The sequence below is a fragment of the Sapajus apella genome, unplaced genomic scaffold, assembly GCF_009761245.1.
Source record: "Sapajus apella isolate SASKATOON/1434 unplaced genomic scaffold, GSC_monkey_1.0 scaffold60, whole genome shotgun sequence".
NCBI lineage: Eukaryota > Metazoa > Chordata > Mammalia > Primates > Cebidae > Sapajus > Sapajus apella.
In genome coordinates this window covers 8994815-9016314 of record NW_022437000.1, presented here as the reverse complement: position 1 = coordinate 9016314, position 21500 = coordinate 8994815, and the positions used below count along the sequence as shown (strand labels likewise).

The 21500-nt window shown below is 36.0% G+C and overlaps 1 protein-coding gene across 1 annotated transcript in view; it reads right to left on the bottom strand.

The window, feature by feature from the left end:
* MYO16 (myosin XVI) overlaps positions 1 to 21500 on the bottom strand; it is a 563966-nt gene that overhangs the window by 446305 nt on the left and 96161 nt on the right. Inside the window, exon 4 of the mRNA XM_032246200.1 lies at positions 13690 to 13833. Within this exon, the coding sequence (XP_032102091.1) occupies positions 13690 to 13833 (144 nt within the window). The remainder of the gene's footprint in view (positions 1 to 13689; positions 13834 to 21500) is intronic.

Sequence of the window (21500 nt, the reverse complement as noted above, 5' to 3'; positions counted from 1 at the left end):
ATACACTTTGATACGTTGTACTTCTGTTTTTATTTAGCTGAAAATATATTTTAAATGATCTTGAGACTTCTTTGGCCTACACACAATTTTTTAAGTACGCTATTTAATCTCAAAATATTTGATGATTTTCCAGAAATCTTTCTATTACTGATTTCTAGTTAACTTCATCGTGGTCTGAGAACATATTTTATATGTTTGTTCTACTTTAAAAATTTTAAACTGTGTTTTATTGCTCAGGAGACAGTCTACATTGGCATGAATTATTCATATGAGATTGAGAAGAATGTGTATTTGCTGCAGTTGACCGGAATACTCTGCAAATGTTAATTCAAGATAGTTGACTCATGCTGTTGTTCATGAAAGTGGACATTGACCTACTCTTTTTGCCTGTTTGATCTATCAATTCCTGAAAAATGGACAGTGAAATCTGTAACAGTGGGTTTCAGTATTTCTCCTAAAATTCATATAGCTACTGTCTTTTGATTAATGTTGGCATGGTAAATCTTTTTGCATTTACATTTAGCCTGTCTGCATCTTTATATTCAGTGTGGTTTCAAGTAGACAACCTAGAGTTGGGTCATATATATTTATCAGCACCGATGATCTGTGTCTTTTAATTGATGTGTGTAGACTACGCACATTTAAAGCAATTATTGACATAGTTGCATTAATCTGTGTGTTTCTGTTTTGCATGCATTACATTTGCCCTTTTTTTCCATTTTCTCCTCTTGTTCTGCCACCATTGATTTAATTGAGCATATTATATGATTACATTTTATATCCTGTCTCAGCATGACAATTATACTTATGAAAAATTTATACTGGTTGTTCCAAAGTTTCCAATATACATTTTAAACTAATCCAAGTCTACCTTCAAATGACACTATATAGATTCACATGTAGTGCAGGTATCTTATAACACAGCATTTCCACACCCTTCTCTTTGCCCTCTATGATATTATGGTCAGTAGTTTTACTTATCCCTATGCCATAATAACTCAATATATTGTTACCATTATTACTTTAAATAGTCATTTTAGATAAATTTAGAATAAGAAAAAGAAAAATTGTGTGGGGTTATTTTTTGCCTTTATTTATTTCTTCCTCAATAATCTCTATTCTTCCTGTAGTCAAAGATTCTGACCTATACGATTTTCCTTTTTTTGTTCTTGTTTTTTTAACAACTTATTTTAACATTTCTTGCAAGGCAGGAAGTCTGCTGGCAACGTATTGGCTCAACTTTTGTCTGACAAAACTTTATTCTCTTTCACATGTGAAGGATAACTTTACTGGAAATATAATTCTATGTTGGCAGTGTTTCTTTTTAGCATTTTAAGTATTTCAGTCCACTCATTGCTTTCATGATTTCTAGAGAGAAGCCCATTGTTATTCCTTATGTTTTCTCTTCTACAAGTAAGGTACTTTTTCCTGTCTAGCTTTTTTCAAGATTTTCTATTTTTGTTTGGTATTCAGCAGTTCAAATATGCTGGTTTTTTTGGTTTTAAGTATAGCTGGGTTTTTTTGGGTTTTTTGTTGTTTGATTTTTATGTTTGTCTTGCTTAGTGTTCTCTAAGCTTCCTGGATCTGTGGCTTGGGGTCTGTCATAAATTTCAGAAAGCTTTTGGCCATTATTAAACCAAATATGTATTCTGCCTTTTTCTTTTGGTTTTTAAATTTTATTTTTTAAATTGATACAAAGTAGATGTACATATTTTGGGAATATATGGGACAATTTAATGAATTTATATAATTTATAAGGATCATATCAGTATAGTTGGGATATCCATCATCTTAAATATTATCTTTTCTTTATGTTACAAACATTCTAATTCTTCTCTTCTAGCTATCGTGAAATATACGATAGATTATTATAAACTACAATCACACTACTAATCTATCAAATACTGTATCTTATTTTTTCTATCAAAATGTATACTTATTCTCTCTTTCTTCTTCTTCTGGTACTCCCATTACACATGTCAAACCTTTTGAAATTATTCTGTAGTTGGTGACAGCCCAAATTGAAAAAAAGGAAAAAAGAAAAAAAAAAAAAGAAATTATTCCATAGTTGTTGTTTCTTGTCACTTTGTTCTTTTTGCATTTCAGTTTAGAAAGTCCTGTTGGCTGTCAGAGGTGGCTCTCTGATTCTTTCCTTGCCGATATTCAGTCTACTGAGGAGCCCATCAAAGGCATTCTACATTTTTATTGCAGTGCTTTTGATTTATAGAGATTCCTTTGGTTTCTTTAGTAGAGTTTCCATCTCTCTGCTTACATTGTCCATCTGTTCTTGTAGGTTGTCTACTTTTTCTCATGAGAATCCTTTGTATATTAATAATAGTTCTTTTAAATTTCCCATCTGATAATTTTAATATCTGTGTCATATCTGTTACTGGTTCTCACGCTCTTTTTATATCTTCAAACTGTATTTTCCTTGTCTTTTTACATGTCTCTATTCATTGAAAGCCACATATTAGGTATTAGTAACTGAGGTAATTAGGTCTAAGAAGTGAGAGCTTATCTTGATCTGGCCAGTAGCTGGGCTGTGTTTAATGTCTGCTGTAACTCTAGAAGCCAGAGGCTTCCAAAATTTCTTTATTTTTGTCTGTCTCTTGACTTTGTACTTCCAGGTACTTCTCTGCAGAAAATCTGTTTTATGGATAAAATCCTTTTATCCATAATCCAGTATTGTTTAACCAAAGCCCTCTTGGCATGGTGGTAAGGTCTATGGGAGGAAAAAACATTTGATAATCTTATGATTAAACTTAGCTCAGACAAGAAAACTAGATGTTGCCTGGAGTGAGAGGAATGTCTTTCCTCCAGGTGAGATAAGGCTCTGGTAGTCTTTCTCCCTAGAGGAGAAGCTTTTCTTGTGGAGAATATTTGACAAGGATTAATCTTCACTTCTCTCTTCCAGAGCCACAATAGGACCTCTCTCAGATCTTCCTTGTGGGAGCCTGGTGAGTTCCTTGTGAGAAACTCTATCATTTTACCTAGAGGTAAAACCCATGAAAATGGGGGTCCCTAAGACTGTGGCCCCCCCAGGGTTACTTCACTCCATACTAGTCTGCGCTCAGCCTCCACCGAGTCAACACATTGCCATTTAAATATTCCTACCAGCATAGGACTCCTGTCCTTCTGCTCCGGGCCACCTGCATCCCCTCAGATTTTAGAGTTGATAGGCTTTTCCCTACAATTTATTTCTCTGATAGGTCCAAGAAAAGTCACCAAGTTTCAAGTGTCTTAATTTTTCTTAACAGACTGACAATTACAAACTGATCTGAAATTAGAAATCTTAGAGATTTATTTTTTCAATGACACTTTATTGCTTATCTTCTAACATCTAAAATTATAGTTCTAATCACTGTTAACATTACGCATTTTTACTGCAGATGGAATATTTTTTCACCATAGATTCCAGTAATGGGAGGGTTTAAGTAGCAACAGATTTACAAAATCAAAACCTAAAAAACAAAAGGCTCTTGTCTTCAAAGGCCACTAACAGCAAAGGAGCTGAATAGCCTCTTTCAAATTTTTACTGTTCATGCCAAAATACACGACTGTGGGTAAAAAATGAGATGTTTGCCCAGTTTCCTTCTATGGCCAACTTGCCTTAAGATCAAGTGAGATATATTAAGTAGGATAAACAATCAAATGAAAATGCATCTGCTGATTTCACAAAAGTATCAAAAGCATCCATGGCCAAGGCCATCTGAAAGGCTCCAGTGGGCTGAAGTCAGATTGTCTGAATTGAGAACTGCTCAGAGCTGCTAACTGCGGTCAGCAGAATCACACTGTTCTTCAGAGAAGCTTCAGTGTAAAAGTGAGAGGAACAGTAAAGAGGCAACTAAAGAAACAAGTTTGATTATTTTTTTCTTTTTTTAAAAACAATGAAAGATTCTGGGACATAAATATGAATTTAAAGGAAAAGGATACTAGAATGACTGAAAACAAGAGAGGAATAAGGAGAAGTCCTTGGAGAGGTGACTATGAGTAGAATTTAGTGAGTGGGTGGGGGGATTATTTAGCTTAAAAGGAGAATAAACACCTCTTTAAGAATGAAAGGCAGCAAATAAATAGGAAAAAATCAATCATTTGTTAATAGGAAGTTGAAAGCATTCAAGCTTGAAGACTTCAATTTTCTCGGTGCAGTCAAAGGCAAGATCAACTGATGAGAAAGAGATTAAATATTGTATGTGTGGTCATTTACATGAAAAGTTGATATTCAGGTGCTTGGCCAGGATTTTCTACCACAGTTCACACAGGAAAACTAGACTTACCTTGAACCATTTAAATGTATACTTATTTTCTACAAAGGGATATCACCTGAAATAGCAAAGGCAGCTTGGGTTCCAGCTTGGGTCTTGATATGTAAGAAACTGATGAAAAGGGTAATTTATAACCAAACTGTAAGAAATTTTATGTAGTAGTATTTAACCTAGGAATTGTCTAAACAACTAATGTGTAAAGTTTTGGAACGATTTAATTTTGATCTATCAATGTAAGCCACTTCATATAAAATACGCCATATGTCTATGAAATATTTACTGTTTCAGCAATGACGGAATGGTTCAGTTCCAGCAGTTGCCTGCAGCGCTCATTAACATGATCTAGTTTCATCGTGTCCATTACTTACAGAACAGGTCACACTGCATCCTACAGGCAAAGATGTTACTAATATCAGATGTTCAAACACAAAAGGCCAAGGATTAAGAAAATGTTCCCTTCAGTTTCCAGTAATCAATCCATTGCTACCGAAGTAAAAGAGTGATAATGTCATTGCTGAGCCTCACTTAGCACATGACTATCCATTGGCTAATATTTCCTCCTACAACTTCCGATTTCAAGCAGTGAAAAAATCTTTAAAGATCTCCTCACTAAATGTAAAGTGAGAATTCAGCAGTCTGACATTGCCTATCACCCCTTTCAGAAATAGAACTACTTAAAATAGTATTTGGACCTTTACTTCTCTATTATCAATTTTTTGAAATTATGTATGATGGATATTCTTTATGGTAAAATTTAATGAATAATTCCAGGATACAAAAAGTATCAAATTACCTCCACTCCAATTTTTTCAATAAGAAAAAGTAAAAAACCTCAGAAGATGAGTCAGTAACATTGGTGATCCTTTTTCCTAAATATAAGCATCATAAGTTGGTTTATGCAATTTAAATAAATTAATACCCCTTTAAAGTAAGTAACAAAAAACAATTTTGTTTCTTATGGTTTGAAATGCAACTATTAAAATGTGCATATTTGTCACAGCTTTAGAATTGCTAACTATACAGAATAGCTTAGCAACTGTGGCCACTTTGTAAAATTAAATGTGAAAATTTAGATCTGGCATGCAGAAGAAAAAATGGAAACCTTTTATCTAAAATCACATCGGAAAAGAAGTGAGAATTGAGCAATGCTATTCAGAGAACATGCCCTATAAAAATCACATGACCAAAATAGCAAAGAAAAGGCCATTGTTCCTCTCTCAGCAAGCAAGTGACTGAGCAGATTCTGAGGGTATTTCACAAGAATTTAACTCAGGGCATAGCTGCATTGATTCAACATCTTAGAAATAAATACATATAAATATGTACACGTTGAAATAAACATAAAGTCAAGATTTTTAAGAGAATAAATCATTTTTAGCTTTGTGAATTTACTATTGAATAACAAAAAGTCTTCTCAATCTGAGAAAAAGTAAAATATCTCGGAATTATTTTTTAAAAACTAGAAAGATGTATTTGAGTTATAGAGCATTGGTGCTTGGGTATAGTGCCAGTTTGAAAATATTTTTAAAATTAAATTATATCAACTGTAAAATAAAAATTTTATATTTGATCTGCCCAAATAATAAAAATACAAGTGAAAAAATTCTTAGGGGACAAACTTTATATAATATATAATCACAAAAATAGAATATGAAAAACTATCCTGCATTAAAATATTGTTTGGGGTAGAGCCAAAACATTTGTATTTGAGATTTCACGCCACTGCCAACCTCTCTGATGACAATAAGGATTAGGGCTGGGCGTGGTGGAAGACACCTGTAATCCCAGCACTTTGGGAGGCTAAGTCAGGTGGGTCACTTGAGTTCAGGAGTTCAAGACCAGCCTGGTCAATAAGGTGAAAACCCATCTCTACTAAAAATACAAAAAATTAGCTAGGCGTGGTGGCGTGCACCTGTAGCCCCAGCTCTTCAGGCAGCTGAGACATGCAAATTGCTTGTACCCAGGGTATAGAGGTTGCAGTGAGCTGAGATCATGCCATTGTACTCTAGCCTGGAAAACAAAGTAAGATTCTGCCTCAAAATCAAACAAACAAGCAAACAATAAGGATTATGAGTGTAATGCTTATGGTATAGAAGCACTCTTCACACCCAGTGAGATAATATAGCTAGGAAACTGCAAAACCCTATTAAGCAATATGATAGAAATTATAAGGAGGTCCTCTTTTGTTCAAACTGGGAAAATGTATTATAAAGACGCATCACTTTTTGACCCACTCCAATTCCTAAAATATACTGGGCTTCAATGACTTCTACTTCATACTTAAAATTCAGAAAAGTGTCAAATGTTTTGCTTAACAATAAACACGTTCGATTCTCATTCTTCATGCATTCCCTATTTGCAGATTTACTTACTTGCTAACATTTATTTGTAATGCCAAAATACTTTCTCGTGGCACTTTTGTGATAATTTGTGAGCCCGAACAGAATGATGAAAAATTTTAGTCAGCCAGGGTTCACATTCACAGCTGAAGTCATATAATACAGCTTTTTTGAGGTTAAAAACTGCCTGTTCTTTTAGCTCTCATAGGGTAAACAAGTATCCTTTCTGTGGTCTATTTAGTGCCATTTTTTCACATGTTTTAAAGGCGGCCCCCAAGTGTACTGCTGAGGTGCTATCCAGCGTTCCTAACTGAGAAGGATTTGATGTGCTTTAATGAAGAAGCTCCATGTGTTAGGTTTCACTTGGGAGTGAGTTATAGCGCTCTCTCAATTAGTTCCATGCTAAAGAAGCAATATTACATATTAAATAAGGTGCCTGCAAACAGACACATAAAATGAGGTGATAGGCTGATCTGTTCATGAAAATATTGTGTCCAGGGATTTGAAGGAACCTAACCTTGTCTTTCCTCTAGGAACGAAGCTCAGTATTTGCTAACTCTGTGTTCATAATGACTCTATAGAATAAACTACCTTGAATAAGGAGGATCTACTCTGTAGTATTTCTTAATATTTTCCCCCAATTTTAAGTAATCAAGTTAAAAAGCTGTGTTAAAAAAAAAAGATATGATAATATTAAAGTGAAAGTCATGATATTATTAGCCCACTTAGGGACTCTTAGCTCTGAATGAATTATAAGCAATATAGCACCAGATCAGAATGGTCAGGGGTCCAAGTTCTGATGTGCGCGTTTACAGGGTCAAATCTTGTTTCTGTGACTACTACTGTCTGGCCTTCAGCATGTAGATTTGCCTTTTTTGAATCAGTAGCCTCCGCTACATAAAGCAGAAAATGCTGGCACCTTCATAATATAATTCTGTGAGAATCAAGGGAGTTACTAATTGGAAAGCATGTGAAAATGCCTGCTGCATATGGAGGACTGCATAAAAGTTAATTGTTAGTATCTGCTAGAGTTTTCATTCACAGTAGCAAAGCCTCCTCCAAAATAAAACACATTCGTGGTTCAATTCAAGTAGCACTGTTCTAGTGCTGTTAAGCAGACGATGACCCCCCTCCACACACACGTACATATCTCTTCTTAGCAATTCACAATAAATCATCATCTCACACATCAATAAAATTATTTTTATAGATGAATTCCTGAAGAACGTGAAAAATGTGGTTCGAATATATCTTCCATTCATTTTGAAACCCAGTCTCCTGCCATTCACTCTATTCTAATGTTCTCTATCTCAGCAAGCAAAAATTACAATGGTAACTTTTCAGGTTTCAGGCCAAACAAGTGGAAGTCATCTGTGACTTCCGTTCTTTTCCTCAACCCTAAATCCAATAATCACACAAAATACAGACCATTCTGCCTTCAAAATCCTGTATATCCAGATGTCAATCGCTTCTTCCCACCTCTACCACTTCTAGTCTGGACAATAGAGACCTAAATGTTCCCTGTTCTTCTCAGTTGTATAATTTCAACACAGCAGCAAATGTGATCCTCTTACACTAAAGCCATCATGTCACTTCTTTGCTCACCTTCTTCTCCTCAAGGCTTCCCTAATCACCTAGGGTAAAAGTAGCTTCTCAAGCCTTTGCAAACGCTTGATCTCATCCACCTACCCGTCTGACTTCATCCAGCACCAGCCCCCATCACTTCACTGCAGCTGTGTTGGTCTCCGTGCTGTCCTTCCAGCACACAGACCCTGCCACACAGCTTTCTATGTGCGGTCTCCTCTGGCCGACACACCTGCACCCACGTAACCACGTGGCTCCCAGCTCACATATGACCTTTTTCATGAAGCCATCTTAATACTCTGTTCCTTTCTTCTCAACCTTTTCAAAACTTCTTACTGGTTGATATACTATTATTTTAGTCATTTATGTGTTTTATCTGCTTTTCCTTAAGAGAATGTAAGCTCTAAAAGGCAGGGCTTTTTCTGCTTATGCTCCCTGCTGACTCTCTTGAGTACACACAGACAGTTATCACAGATTTCATAAATGCATAAAGGCTGCACAGTCTCTCTGCCCAACATTAAGCTTTGGAAAATGGAAAGAAGACAGAGCATGAAGCCTTAAACACTGGACAACAGCATTGCATCTGGGAAGTAAAATAAATTTCTCTTTTGAGGTTATTGGCAGGAACATATTTTTACAGTAATTAGAATTTTTATGACAACATATTTTATCAACATTTATTTAAAGTAAATTGCTTCTGTGGATGGATACCTAGGCTGGCTGTAACGTGGTATGAACACAGCTACTCAGATTTGCTGAATCCATTAATCAAATTTCCCAGGGGTTCACTTGAGTAATTGCATTGTTTGTTTTCACCATTACTGTAGATTATAAAATATCTTCTCATTCACCATGCAGCACTAAAACATAGTAGTCATTCAATAAACATTTAGTAAATGAATGAAGGAAAAAACAAACTGTAATTTTCTTTAGGGCAGGCCTTATGTTCATACATAATTGAAGATCATTTATATTTATTAGTTAAGTTAATGAAGAGGATGATTGGTTAGTAGAAGTCATTGAATAAGAGTAACTAACAGATATATTATTACTTTGTATATTAGGTTGGATTGCTCTACATTGTGAGAAACAGGGCATTGCTGAGCCTTGAAAATTTTGCTAATAATTTGAAAATTATAGATTTAACTCCATGATCATCCATGAAATACAGCAAGATTACTTTTCCCCTCAATTCTGCCTGGTGAAGAAAAGCAAACTCATCCAATTTTGAGAAAATTTATGTGCTAAAGCAAGCACTTGTAATACAAGTGTAGAACATGTGAAGTAAAAATGCCTAGAACATGTAAAATGATGGATGTGGTTGTGTGACAGCTTTTATGACATACGAGTTGACACTGTCAATATTTTTCAGGCTGAATTCCAAAAACTAGCCCGCTTGCTTTCATTTATTTGTTGATTACTATATTTAGCTTGAGAGTTAATATTTGAGCATACGCTAAGCATTTATCAAGTGCTAGGCGCTGTTTTAACAAACAGCAATGCATGTACGCGCTAACTGCTTCTGTGACTTGCCAGAAGCTAATTATTTATTAAATGCCTAACTTGAAGCTCCTAGGGAACACTGCTGGCATAAGTTAGATAAAGAATTACGAATATACATCCCATTGTTCCAGGCAGAAGACATGTTTATTATAAAGGCAACTGGCTATTAATGCAATTGAGTTGTTGCCATGGGAACAAATAGGAGTTATAGAAACTGGATCTCATAAGAACAAAGAGAAAAATAAGTCATTATTTAAACAAGCACAATATTCACAGTAGGATGAAATATCCAGGAACATGGATAATGTACTGATAATCTTAACAGTAGATGGGGGTGTGTATCAAAGAATGGGGAAATAAAACTACAGAGAAGGAGTGTCCAGAACTCCCCACACCCTAATAACTAAGCACTGAGTCCGACAGTGATGTGAGGGCATCCCTAGTTGGGACAATAATACATCACTTCTCAAAATTGTTACCCTTTTTCTAAACATTTATTTACAAGACTAGGATTGGTGCCATTTTCTAATCAAATTTCCTTTGGAAGATGCTGCTTAGCCTCAACATGAACAACACTAATGCCTATTTCCTCAGTTACACAAGGAGTCACAGGAAAGGTCTGAGGGTCTGAGTAACTTGCCAGCATATTTAATTTATTCTTATAATTATGTTGATACCCCAGATACCAGTCCTGGTAGCCAGCCCCAATCCTAGCTCTGGTTATAAACATGTCTCCTTCTTGTGCTCAGGGTAGTCTAAGCGTTTTGCTACCTCTAGCCTATAGATGCTTGTTCTGACAATTATGCTGTATTAGTCTGTTCTCACACTGCTATGAAGAAATACCTGAGACTGGATAATTTATAAAGAAGAGAGGTTTAATTGACTCACAGTTCTGCATGGCTGGGGAGGACTCGGGAAACTCACAATTATGGCGGAAGGCACCTCTTCACAGGGCAGCAGGAGCAATAATAAGAGCCCAGTCAAGGAGGAAGCCCCTTATAAAATCATAGGATCTCATGAGAACTTACTATCACAAGAATAGCATGGGGGAAACCACGCCCATGATTCAGTTACCTCCCACCGGGCCCCTGCCATGACATGTGGGGATATGGGAGCTACAATTCAAGATGAGATTGGGGCGGGACACAGCCAAACCTTATCATATGCTATCTGGGATACCAGTCTCTGAGATGCTGAAGAGGATTCATTTCATGTAGTTACAGATATCACACCTTTGAGTCACTACACTGTTATTTTATGAGCTAGTTTGCATGAAATGTAACTCACATTTAACTCTTTACTTTTTTCTTACAATTTGGTTCATCAACTCAGAGCTGTTCCTGCAATATTTAATTGTGAGTATCATATGAGATACCAAGATCTATACTCGGTGGAGATTACAGAAAGAAGGCAGATCCTCTTGCTCTTTCCCGTCAGAAATAAGAAACGGCGACATCCAGAATGGAGGAAGGGAAACCTGGCTGGCAGTGAAACTGAGATCTCACAAACTTGTCTGAACTCAAGAAACTGAAGCCTGTGTCCAGACATTTGCATTGAGGAAACAGAAGAAGGAGTTTAAAATTTTAAGCACAACCACATGAATATTCATTTGTGAGAATAAGTATGGCCATTCTGCATGCAGAAAAAAAGAGCTTCTTTTGGCATGGCTTAATGTAATTAACAATAATTAGGGGAAAGAAATAGAGATGGGCTTTGAAAAAAATTACTGATTCTTAAAACTAGTATTTAGAAAAAAGACAAATCAAAATACAGAAAAACTGCAAAAGCCATGAATCAAACTTTTCTATCTCCTTCTTTTATAACTAAAGCAGCCAGCTGAACTATCAAAAAAATATATCAAACAACAGCTACAAACTGAGTTCCTCCTTAAATAACCCAACTGAGTGCTCTATGAGCTATGAGAATTCTAAAGATTTCCAAAGTTGATCATGTCATAGCATTACTGGAAAGGTGATTTGGTTCCTTTCTGTAATATATTTTATAGTTTTTTTTTCTTTCAATTCTGGGGAAATCCTATGGCTTTTATGGTGAATGGGTAATTTAGTGCTTCTTAGGCTCTGTATCTACAAAATAAAGATCTTGGTTTATAAACAAATCAGGTAGATTTTCATGCCTTTTTCACATAGAGAACTAGCCCTCTAAAAGTTTATATTTCAAGCTAAATAACCTTTATTTTCTTTGTCTTTCCTTATTAATTTAATATGGCCTCAATCTTCCAGGATTTGAAAGGAATGCATTTTTAGTGACAAATATTTCTACTGTAAAAAAAAGTATACATATTCTAAGTATACACATTCCTGAGGAAGAAATCAGAGAAAACTAGACAAAATTAAACCTTATACAGAATTAAGAGAGTCCCAATTTACAGCCTTTAATACCAAAATATTTTTGTTCATAATTTTATTTATATATATATTTTGGGGACAAAATCTCACTCTGTCACCCAGGCTGTAGTGCAGTGGTGTGATCTCGGTTTACTGCAACGTCCATTTCCCTGGTTCAAGCAATTCCCCTGCCTCAGCCTCCTGAGTAGCTGGGATTATAGGCATACGCCGCTACACCTGGCTAATTTTTTTTGTATTTTTAATAGAGATGGGGTTTCACCATGTTGGCCAGACTGGTCACCAACCTTGACCTCAGGCAATCCACCTGCCTCGACCTCACAAAGTGCTGGGATTACAGGTGTGATCTACCTCACCCCGTTCATAATTATTAAAAGCGGGGAAGAGCAGCAGTGTGGTATATTTAAAATGTTTTCCACAAAAAGCTATCCTCCCTAGTATTGCAGATGTGACCTTATTTGGGAATAAGGTCTTTGGAGATGTAACCATGTTAGATGAGGCCATCTGCCTTGTGGTGGGTCCTAAATCCTATGACAGGTGTTCTGAAAGGAAAGAATGAGAGATCCGGACACAGTGACACAGAAGAAAGTCATGTGCAGATGGAGGGAGATTGGGGTGATGCTGATATATAATCTAGGGACCATCAGGGACTGCAGGGGCAGTAACCAGGAAGCAGCAAGAGAAGTTTCATCTCTAGGGCCTGCAGGGGGAGCGTGGCCCTGCCCACACCTTGACTTCAGACTTCTAGCCTCAAAACTGTGCCTGTGTTCGGCCACCAACTATGTGGTAATTGGTACGGCAGGCACAGGAAACTCATATTGACAGCATGGCTCAGTGACACAAAATGGACTTCCGACAATGAACTCCAGTTCTTATCTATGTTTGCTTTTGCTTGGACCAAGTTGTTTAATATATTTGAGCATCAATTTGCTTTTGTGTAAAATCTTGAGAGCTTACGTAAAAAAAATGTGAAAATCCAGGTGCATAATAACAAGTCATTAAGAAGTTAGATATTTTTTAAAATAAATAAAAGCAAATCATTCCTACTTGTATATTCCATCGTGTTTTCTAAAAATTACAAATAGTTTCTTACAATCTTTTCTAGAGATCACGTTCCAAAATAAAGTACGTGTGAGGATCAATGTCTGGATGTAAGGTTAACTGACAAGCATCACCGAAACAACGCACCCCAATGCTTTACGTTTAAAGTTCTCACGTTCACGTAAACAAACATGGTAGACACTTCTTTACTAGACACAACCAAGAAAAAAAAAGATTCAATATAAAACTGTATCTCCTCATACTGTTATGCCTCTTTGGCTAAAAATTTAGAAATGAGAATGAATTGAAAAACAAAATTATCAAACCATTTTAGTTGAAACTGACTTGTATCAAGGCATGCAATTCCCAAGGAAAGGCAAGAGAAGTTGCGACTGGCATAGTATCTGCACAATTTGCTTTATAAACTATATGACCCACAACTTTAGTCTCTAATTCTCTTGCATTCTAGGGGGATAAATGATAACCTATGCAGATTTATTAATCAAAATATTACATATTGTAAAATATAGTTAATTATATAGCCTTTTACATACCATCAAATTTTCAAATGGTAAACTGAATTGCTTTACTTACTAATACAAGAAGCAGGACAATATCAGGGTTATCACATGCACAGGCAATGTGCATAGGTGTCCAGAAGTCTTCATCCTGGTGATTGACGTTGACTCCTCTGTCAATCAGAATTTCTGCAATGAAGGCGTTATCATACCGAGCACACTAAAAGAAAGAATACAAGGAAATATCCAATTATAACAAACTATGACATGGCTTTTTCCAATGTCCATAGATTAAAAAACAAACAAACAAAAAAAAAAACTTCAGTACCAATTTTGGAACTTGAGAGGTGAAGCTAACCTGGGAAAAGCTGTATTTCCCCAACTACCCAACAAAGAAAGGAACATATGCAAGACTTATGGGGAATTGGGTCAATGAACAGCAGATAGAAGAAAATTGGGGAAGATGGTAAGAAGGTTAAAAAAGTACTTTACTTATTAGTTTTTGTTTCATTTGATGATAGGATTATTTTTTTAAAAAACTTGAACCATTTACAATAATTATCTTTCTAAAAATACAGTTGATCATAGTACCCTTCTACTCTAAAACATGCACAGTTTATCACTGCCAGAAGAATAAATTTAACTATTTTACTGCATCCAAAATAGACAATGCCCTTCAGAATCCCTCTAACTTAATTCCTCAACATTCCCATATGTAACCTTCACCCTAATCACATTTCACAGCATGCCATATTGTAAAAGGTAACAGTTGAAATTAGAGTCTCCTAATATGAATTTTAATGATTTTATAATGTAGCACTTTATATAGGTTCAATAATTCACTAAATCAAACCAGCCAGAAACTTAACTTTATTATTATTTATAGTTCAAACTCAGGTAAATATTGTATGTGTAAGTCAGCTGGCATCATGGATGTACAATCTATGCAATGGTGCTTAAATTAGTCTTGTACTTTGATGCTCTGCCTTTACCATCTTGAATTTTTAATAATTTTTGAAAAGTCCCACATATTTATTTGCATTGACCTCTTCAAATCATCCAGTCCTTTTATTAGTATTTTTCATATTTACATCTATAAGTTACCTTAATGCCAAATGCATATTAGTAAAATTAGTTTTAAAAATTATTAATAAATAGGTCAGCAAAATTTCTGGGTTAGAGATACATACTTCTTATGTGATTTGGGTGCATAGAACAGATTTCCCTCCCCAAAAGAATGCCAATCCATACTCCCACTGGAAGCACTGTCATACAAATGTATCCACCAATTCACTGGATATTATCATTAGAAAGAAATCATTGGAAATTTTCTGCTTCCCTGTAACAGGGACCAGATTTACCTTCTTGCTTGAATCAACTAAAAAACAAAACCAAAATATATGACCTCTGGATGACAGATAGCAAACAAGATAAATCCTACTACCATTCCAGCCTCCTACCTGGAAAGAGTTCCTAAGCTACAGCACAGAAAGAAGAACCCGGCTTGACCAGTGCTGGCTCTTGAAATGTCTTGAGAGACCAAGGTGGTTAAATTTCACAGAGCAGAGTAGCAGAGAGGACAAAGCTGCACAGAGAAAAATCTTTAAAGTTCTAAAGAATGCCTCGCTCAAGTGCTCAGCTGAATAATGATCAGTGCATGCACTCTAGGAAACTGCCCAAGGTCAGGGAAAAAACCGCCTGAAAAGAGAGAGAACTCAGGGCTCATGAATTGCAAGAAACAGTGCCTGTTCCTGCCAACCAGACTGAAAACCACATAACCTACAGGGCAGTGGGTAGAGTGCTAGATGTGTTTTGCTTCAGTGGAGGGGAAATATGAGTCCTAAACTAAATGCTGCTCTGTTCTCAACTAAAAAATTTCAAATTCAGACCCTAGAAAGATGAAAATGTTTCCAAATAACTTAGTAGCCCCCAAAGAGTTCAAGGTTATTTACAACACTATTGAATACCCAACAAGGCGAAATTTACTGTGTCTAGAATCCAACAACAAGAAAAAAATGCCAAGTATACCAATAAAAGCAGGAAAATAGGATCCACAATGAAAAGAAAAAAACGATAATGGAAACAAACCAGGAAGCGATACACCTGTCAGAATGCACACATCTGGTGTTAAAACTGTATTTATAACTATATTCTCTATGTTCAAAAAGTGAGGGGAACTATTGAAGATGTCAATGACATACATGGAAGACATTAAAAAGACTCAAATTTAACTTTCAGAGATGAGACCTTCAGTGGATGAGATGGCATCAACAGCAGGTAAGATATTTCAGAAGAAAACATTAGTGAACTTCAAAACAGTAATGTAAATTAAACAAAATAGGACAAGAAAAGAAAAATGATTTTTTAAAAATGGCAAAGCATCAGTGATCTGTGGGATATCTTATTAAAAGATTATATCAGAAAGAAGAGCATCAAGAATTGTGACCATGTGAGTTACATATAATCATTTAGTATATTTAAAATATAATTGTCTAAAAATCACAGAGTATGAGGTTTATAATATATACGGATTAAAATATATTATAGCAATAAAACAAAGACTGGAAGGGGGGAAATGAAAATATAATATTGTAAGTAATGTTTTTATGCTACATGTGAATGGGTAGGATGCTATTTGAAACAACAGAGGGTTAAGTCAGAGGTGTATCCAAAAAATACTAAAGCAACCACTAAAATAACATGTACAGTGCATAATACCACAGAAGAGATTAAATTGAATCACCAAAACCACTCAAACCTAAAGAAGGCAGAAAAAGAGGAAAGAGAAAAAAATGGGACAAGTGCTAAAAGAAAAGTAAGATGGTGGATTTCAACTTACACATGTCACCATATAAATAAGTGTAAATATTCTAACCAACACAATTAAAAGGCAGAGTATTAAACTAGATAACAAAGCAAGACCTAATAATTGTCTCTAAGAAACTCTGACACTTTCCACTGAAACCAAGAAGATGACAAGTTCACTTTTACCACTTCCCTTCAACATTCCACTGGTAGTTATAGTCATGGCAAAAAGGAATGAATAAGCAACCATATTCATCTAGATGGAAAAGAAGAAATTAAAACTGCCATTATTCACAAATGACATGATCATCTATGTAGAAAATATAATGGAATATAGAAACTTACTAGAACCAATAATTAAGTTAGCAAAGTTGAAAGATACAAGATCACTACACAAAAACCAAAGGTATTCCTACATGCTAGCAGCAGATTTTGGAAAATATTTTTTAAAGTAAGGTAGCATTAAGAATATTGAAATGCTTAGTGATAAATCTGACAAAATATCTATAAGATCTGCACACCAAAATCAACAAAACATTAGGGAGATTAAGTTTTTTTAAACCTAAATAAATGGAAATTTACTGTGTGTTCTTGAGTCAGAAGACGCAATATTGTTAAGAAACCAGTCTTTCCCAAATTGATCTGTAGATTCAATCCAAATGTGTCATAATTCCAAAAGATTTTTTTGTAGATATTGAAAAGCAGAATCTAAAATTCACAAGTTAATGCAAAGGACCTAAACTTGCCCAAAAAGCTTTAGGGTGGAGAAACCCAAAATTTGTGGACTAAAGCTACCTAATTTCAAGACTTATTATGAACTTATAGTGATCAAAGCAGTGTGGTGTTGGCATAAAATCAAATGAACCAATGGAACACAATAGAGAATTTAGAAATAGATCAATTTATGTATGGACAATTAATTTTTAAGAAAGTAGCAAGGGCAATTCAGTGAAGAAAGAATGTTCTTTCAGTCATTATACTGAAACAATTGGGTACACATATGTATAAAAATCCTTTGACCTACATTTTGCCCTATATACAAATTTTACTTATAATGTAAAATTGCAAAAAATGTAAAACCAAAAATTATAAAAGTTCTTAAAACAACATAACAGAAAATCTCAGTGATGATACTAAAAATGCAGTCTATCAGGGGAAATATTAGTTAAGTTGAATTTAATTAAAATAAGAATCCTCTACTTTTCAGGAGATACTTCTCAGAGAATAAAAAGATAAGTCATAACCTAAGAGAAACTATTCCCAAAACACCTGTTAAAAGACATTTATCAAGAATATACAAAGAACTGTCAAAATTCAGTATTAAAAAAGAAACAAACAAACAAACAAAAAACAGCTTCAAAGATGAGGTAAAATATTTTATTTCTCACTTCACCAAACAAATGGGAGTTCAAATCATGGTTCACAATCATGATACACTAACTGATACTCATACCATCCCCCATTATCAGATCGTCTCAAGAGTATACAACAACCACAATGAAAAAGTGTGGTGTGAGGTCCCTGCAGAGTATGGAGGAAGGTATCAGCAGACATCATTATTAGGATGCAAGAAAGCAATTGGTGAATGACAAATGTGAATTCTTACAGAATAATTTTGGTTTTGATCTAAGATTTTCCTGTATCTGATGTTCCGGGTGATGTGAAGCGATCGCACTCAAGTCCTGACAGTATGAACTGAGACCCAACCCCTGGAGCTTCAAGTTTCGGTACAAGGACACAGAAGGTGAATCACCACAGTATGAAAGTTCAATACATTGATGTTAGAATGTGAGGCCCCAATCCAGCTCATTTTAGGAAATTCATATGCAAGTATTTTTTTTCTACTCACTTTAGCTTTGTGATAGCTCAGTGTATAATCAATAAAGATGTGACCTCCTCCTCCTGTACCTGTCAAGATAACCTCTACTTGCACCTCAGGAATCTACATTTATATTCAGATACCTGAGGTTTGGATTTTCACTGTCTTTCACCAAACAGAGTTAATTAGATCCAACGTTGAAAGTGATGTCAGCCCTTCTCGAGTGATATAATTTTGGGAATCACATTTCAGAGGATTATGAATAATAATTTGACAGCAATAAATACCTTCTAGTCACTCTTGTCTGAAAAGATTACGATGGTAGAACATTCCTGTTACAATGTTCTTATAATACTATGATGTAGTAAATCTATTTCCCTAGAAAGAATTGTCTTCAAGCCAGGGAATCTTCCTCCTTTAGGTTGTTCTTTCTTACTTCAGCCACTTTCTGGTGACACTTTACGGCATCAAGAAAGTGACTGAACTCATCACGTTCTATCATGCTAGCAGGACTCCGACACCAACAGATCTTCTGCCTGCAGCCTGGAGCTGGGTCCCCAAGCTCCTGCTGTCACCTTCATTTACCTCTCAAAATGCCGGAAGAGCAAGCTACGGTGAGACCCAGTATAAAATGAAAAACTGCACCTTCTAGTTTTAAAATTACTAACGATTTCAAGATAGTGATATCAAAGGGTGAAACCAAGCACGGTACCTCTCTAAACAGAAGGCCCTGTGTGACTCTGGGGAACCTGCCTATGATGCCTGCCCTGAACGATCAAGCCCTTAATCAACTAAGCTCCTGGGTTCCTGCATACCCACAGATTGCTCCCCTCCACAGAATGATGGGAATCCAGCCCAATTTCCACTTCTGGAAATGTCCAAAGAGCCTAAAAGGAAATCATTCTGCCTAAAAACACCATCTCTCCTGTAGCCTTGCCCAGTGTAGGTAAACTTATTCTTCCACAGGGCCCTGAAACAGCTTGGATATTTTCTGAGCTTATTGTTGATTCTTCCAGAATCACTGCATGCATACACTGACGTGCTTCTTTCTAAGGTTTACCCCGTTCCTATGTACTACCTCTTCTCCCAACCTGGTCACTCCTCTGTCATGAAGACTTGAGGACCGTGATGACAGCCTTCTCTCCACTTAGAGCACTGTCCACAGAGGAAACATTAACAATATCACTTCCTCCACCTAAGAACCCCAAATGTCATCCCTCTGGACTCCACCAATCTTTATCCATCCTTGTGGTTTGTCATTTCGCAAGATTGGCTTCACTCTGAAGTATTATGTTCTGGTATCCCAATCCATGACTAAAATAACTGCCTCCTAAGACAAACCGAGAGAGCAAGGTGATGAACAGTTCCTTCCTCACAGGCTGCCAAGCCTGTGACTGTATGATTAGAATGTGTCCACAGATACTTTCAACACTGCATCAGCAGCTCACAGCTTCTCTTGTAATGCACTCTTCCACTCCATTTTAATTGTTTCTAAACAAAGGTAGTATGTCTTAATATACAAACTCAACACAACGCACATTACTGATTCATCCGAAAGCACTGAAAATCATAGGAACCAAATCACAAACAAAGGGAACTTTGAATTTAAAATGTGTTGTCTTTTTTTTTTTCTTTTCTGTCTTGGAGTTAGGGGTATTTTCTAGATTCTGGTCCTTCTGACTGGCTAATGAACACGTCATGAATGACCCAGATATCTATCATTCAGTAAATCAGAAAATCATTACAAATATTGACAAATCACACATCAAGTCTGAAGGTTCAAACCAAACTCTATGATTCATACATAAAAGTTATCTTTCACCAATTTTTAAAATGAGTGTTGGATCTATTTTAACATGAGTTTTCACAATTCTGTGTGTTTTACAATGTAAATTTCCCCTTCTCTTCTCTGTAGTGGTTACAGAGCAGTCATGGCAGAGGAGACTAGAGAAAGGATTACTAGGAAAGCATCCAGTTTGATCCGGGGCTTCCTTAGTAAAGGTCATGGGCCAGGCACAGTTCTACTAGTAAATAAAAAAAAAAAAAAAAAAAAAAGCTCTGAACTTTTAGGTAGCTATGGGGGAAGAAACAGCGAAGTGATATGCATAATTGGAACGAGATATTGTCCATGTTTTGTCCTATGTTTATGAGTTCTCAGTAGTTCAAATAACATTTCTGTAATGAAAGTCAGAAACAGTGACAGAGAAGAAAAGTGGGGGAGAAAAGAAAGAATTTATATCAATAGCAAAATACATTTAAATTTGTTGTAATTTCTCAAAATCTAACATCACTCTGGAACTTCCATACGCTGGTTTGTATTCACTAGTGATGCTACAGGCCAGCCGTTTCAGCCTGTGCTTAGATCTGCACAAACTCACATCCACTTCACGACCGTATCACACTGAAGGATCCTATTTATTGTAGTGTCACCTTGAACATACTTATTTTTGCTTTTCATGATCTTCTCTCTGGCAAATATTACACTCCAGGTTATCCTGCCATAGATAAACTACTCAGAATGCTGCGAGTTGAATTATATTTATTATTTCTATTGCATTCCAGAGAGCCACAGCTTCCAGCCAATTGAACCAGGCTCTAAACACTGAACCACATACAGAAATTTTAAAATCCTAAAAAAGTGGCATTTGGAGGATTCTGACCAAGATACCAGGTCTCCAGGGAAAGAGAAAACCAGGCTGGGCGAGGGAGAGGTGTGTCCTTTCATCCCACGTCATCCAGTTGCTGCTGGGGACAAAACTGCCTTGGTAGAAATAGACCTCAGCCAGTCTAGGGTAGGACTGTGGTGACAGGGAGAGATGCAGGCTGAGGCGGCCCCTGGGTGAAGATCCGGGGGCTGAGGGCTGGCCCTTTTCACACGGCCCCCACATCTTCCATGGGATTTCTCTGACCCAGGACAGCACTCTTCTGGTCACCCTGGAATCTGAGAACTCATCTAATTGGACATTGCCATTCTGTCATGTAGGATAGATTGGGTGTACACAGGGTGACAGTCATTAGTGAAATTGACAAGACTGGAACACCACAAAGAGTAATGTCACTGAAGGATTTTGATGAGAAGACTGTGGATAGAATTTTATTTCTTTTGTTTTCAATTTACATCTTTATAACACTGTTGAATAAAAGTTTTTTTTTAATCTGTATTTTGTTAGAATTCGTAATCCCCTCTTTCAGCTTTACTGAGGAATAATTGATAAATAAAATTATATATTCCAGGTTAAAAAAAAAACAACTGTTATCCTTTT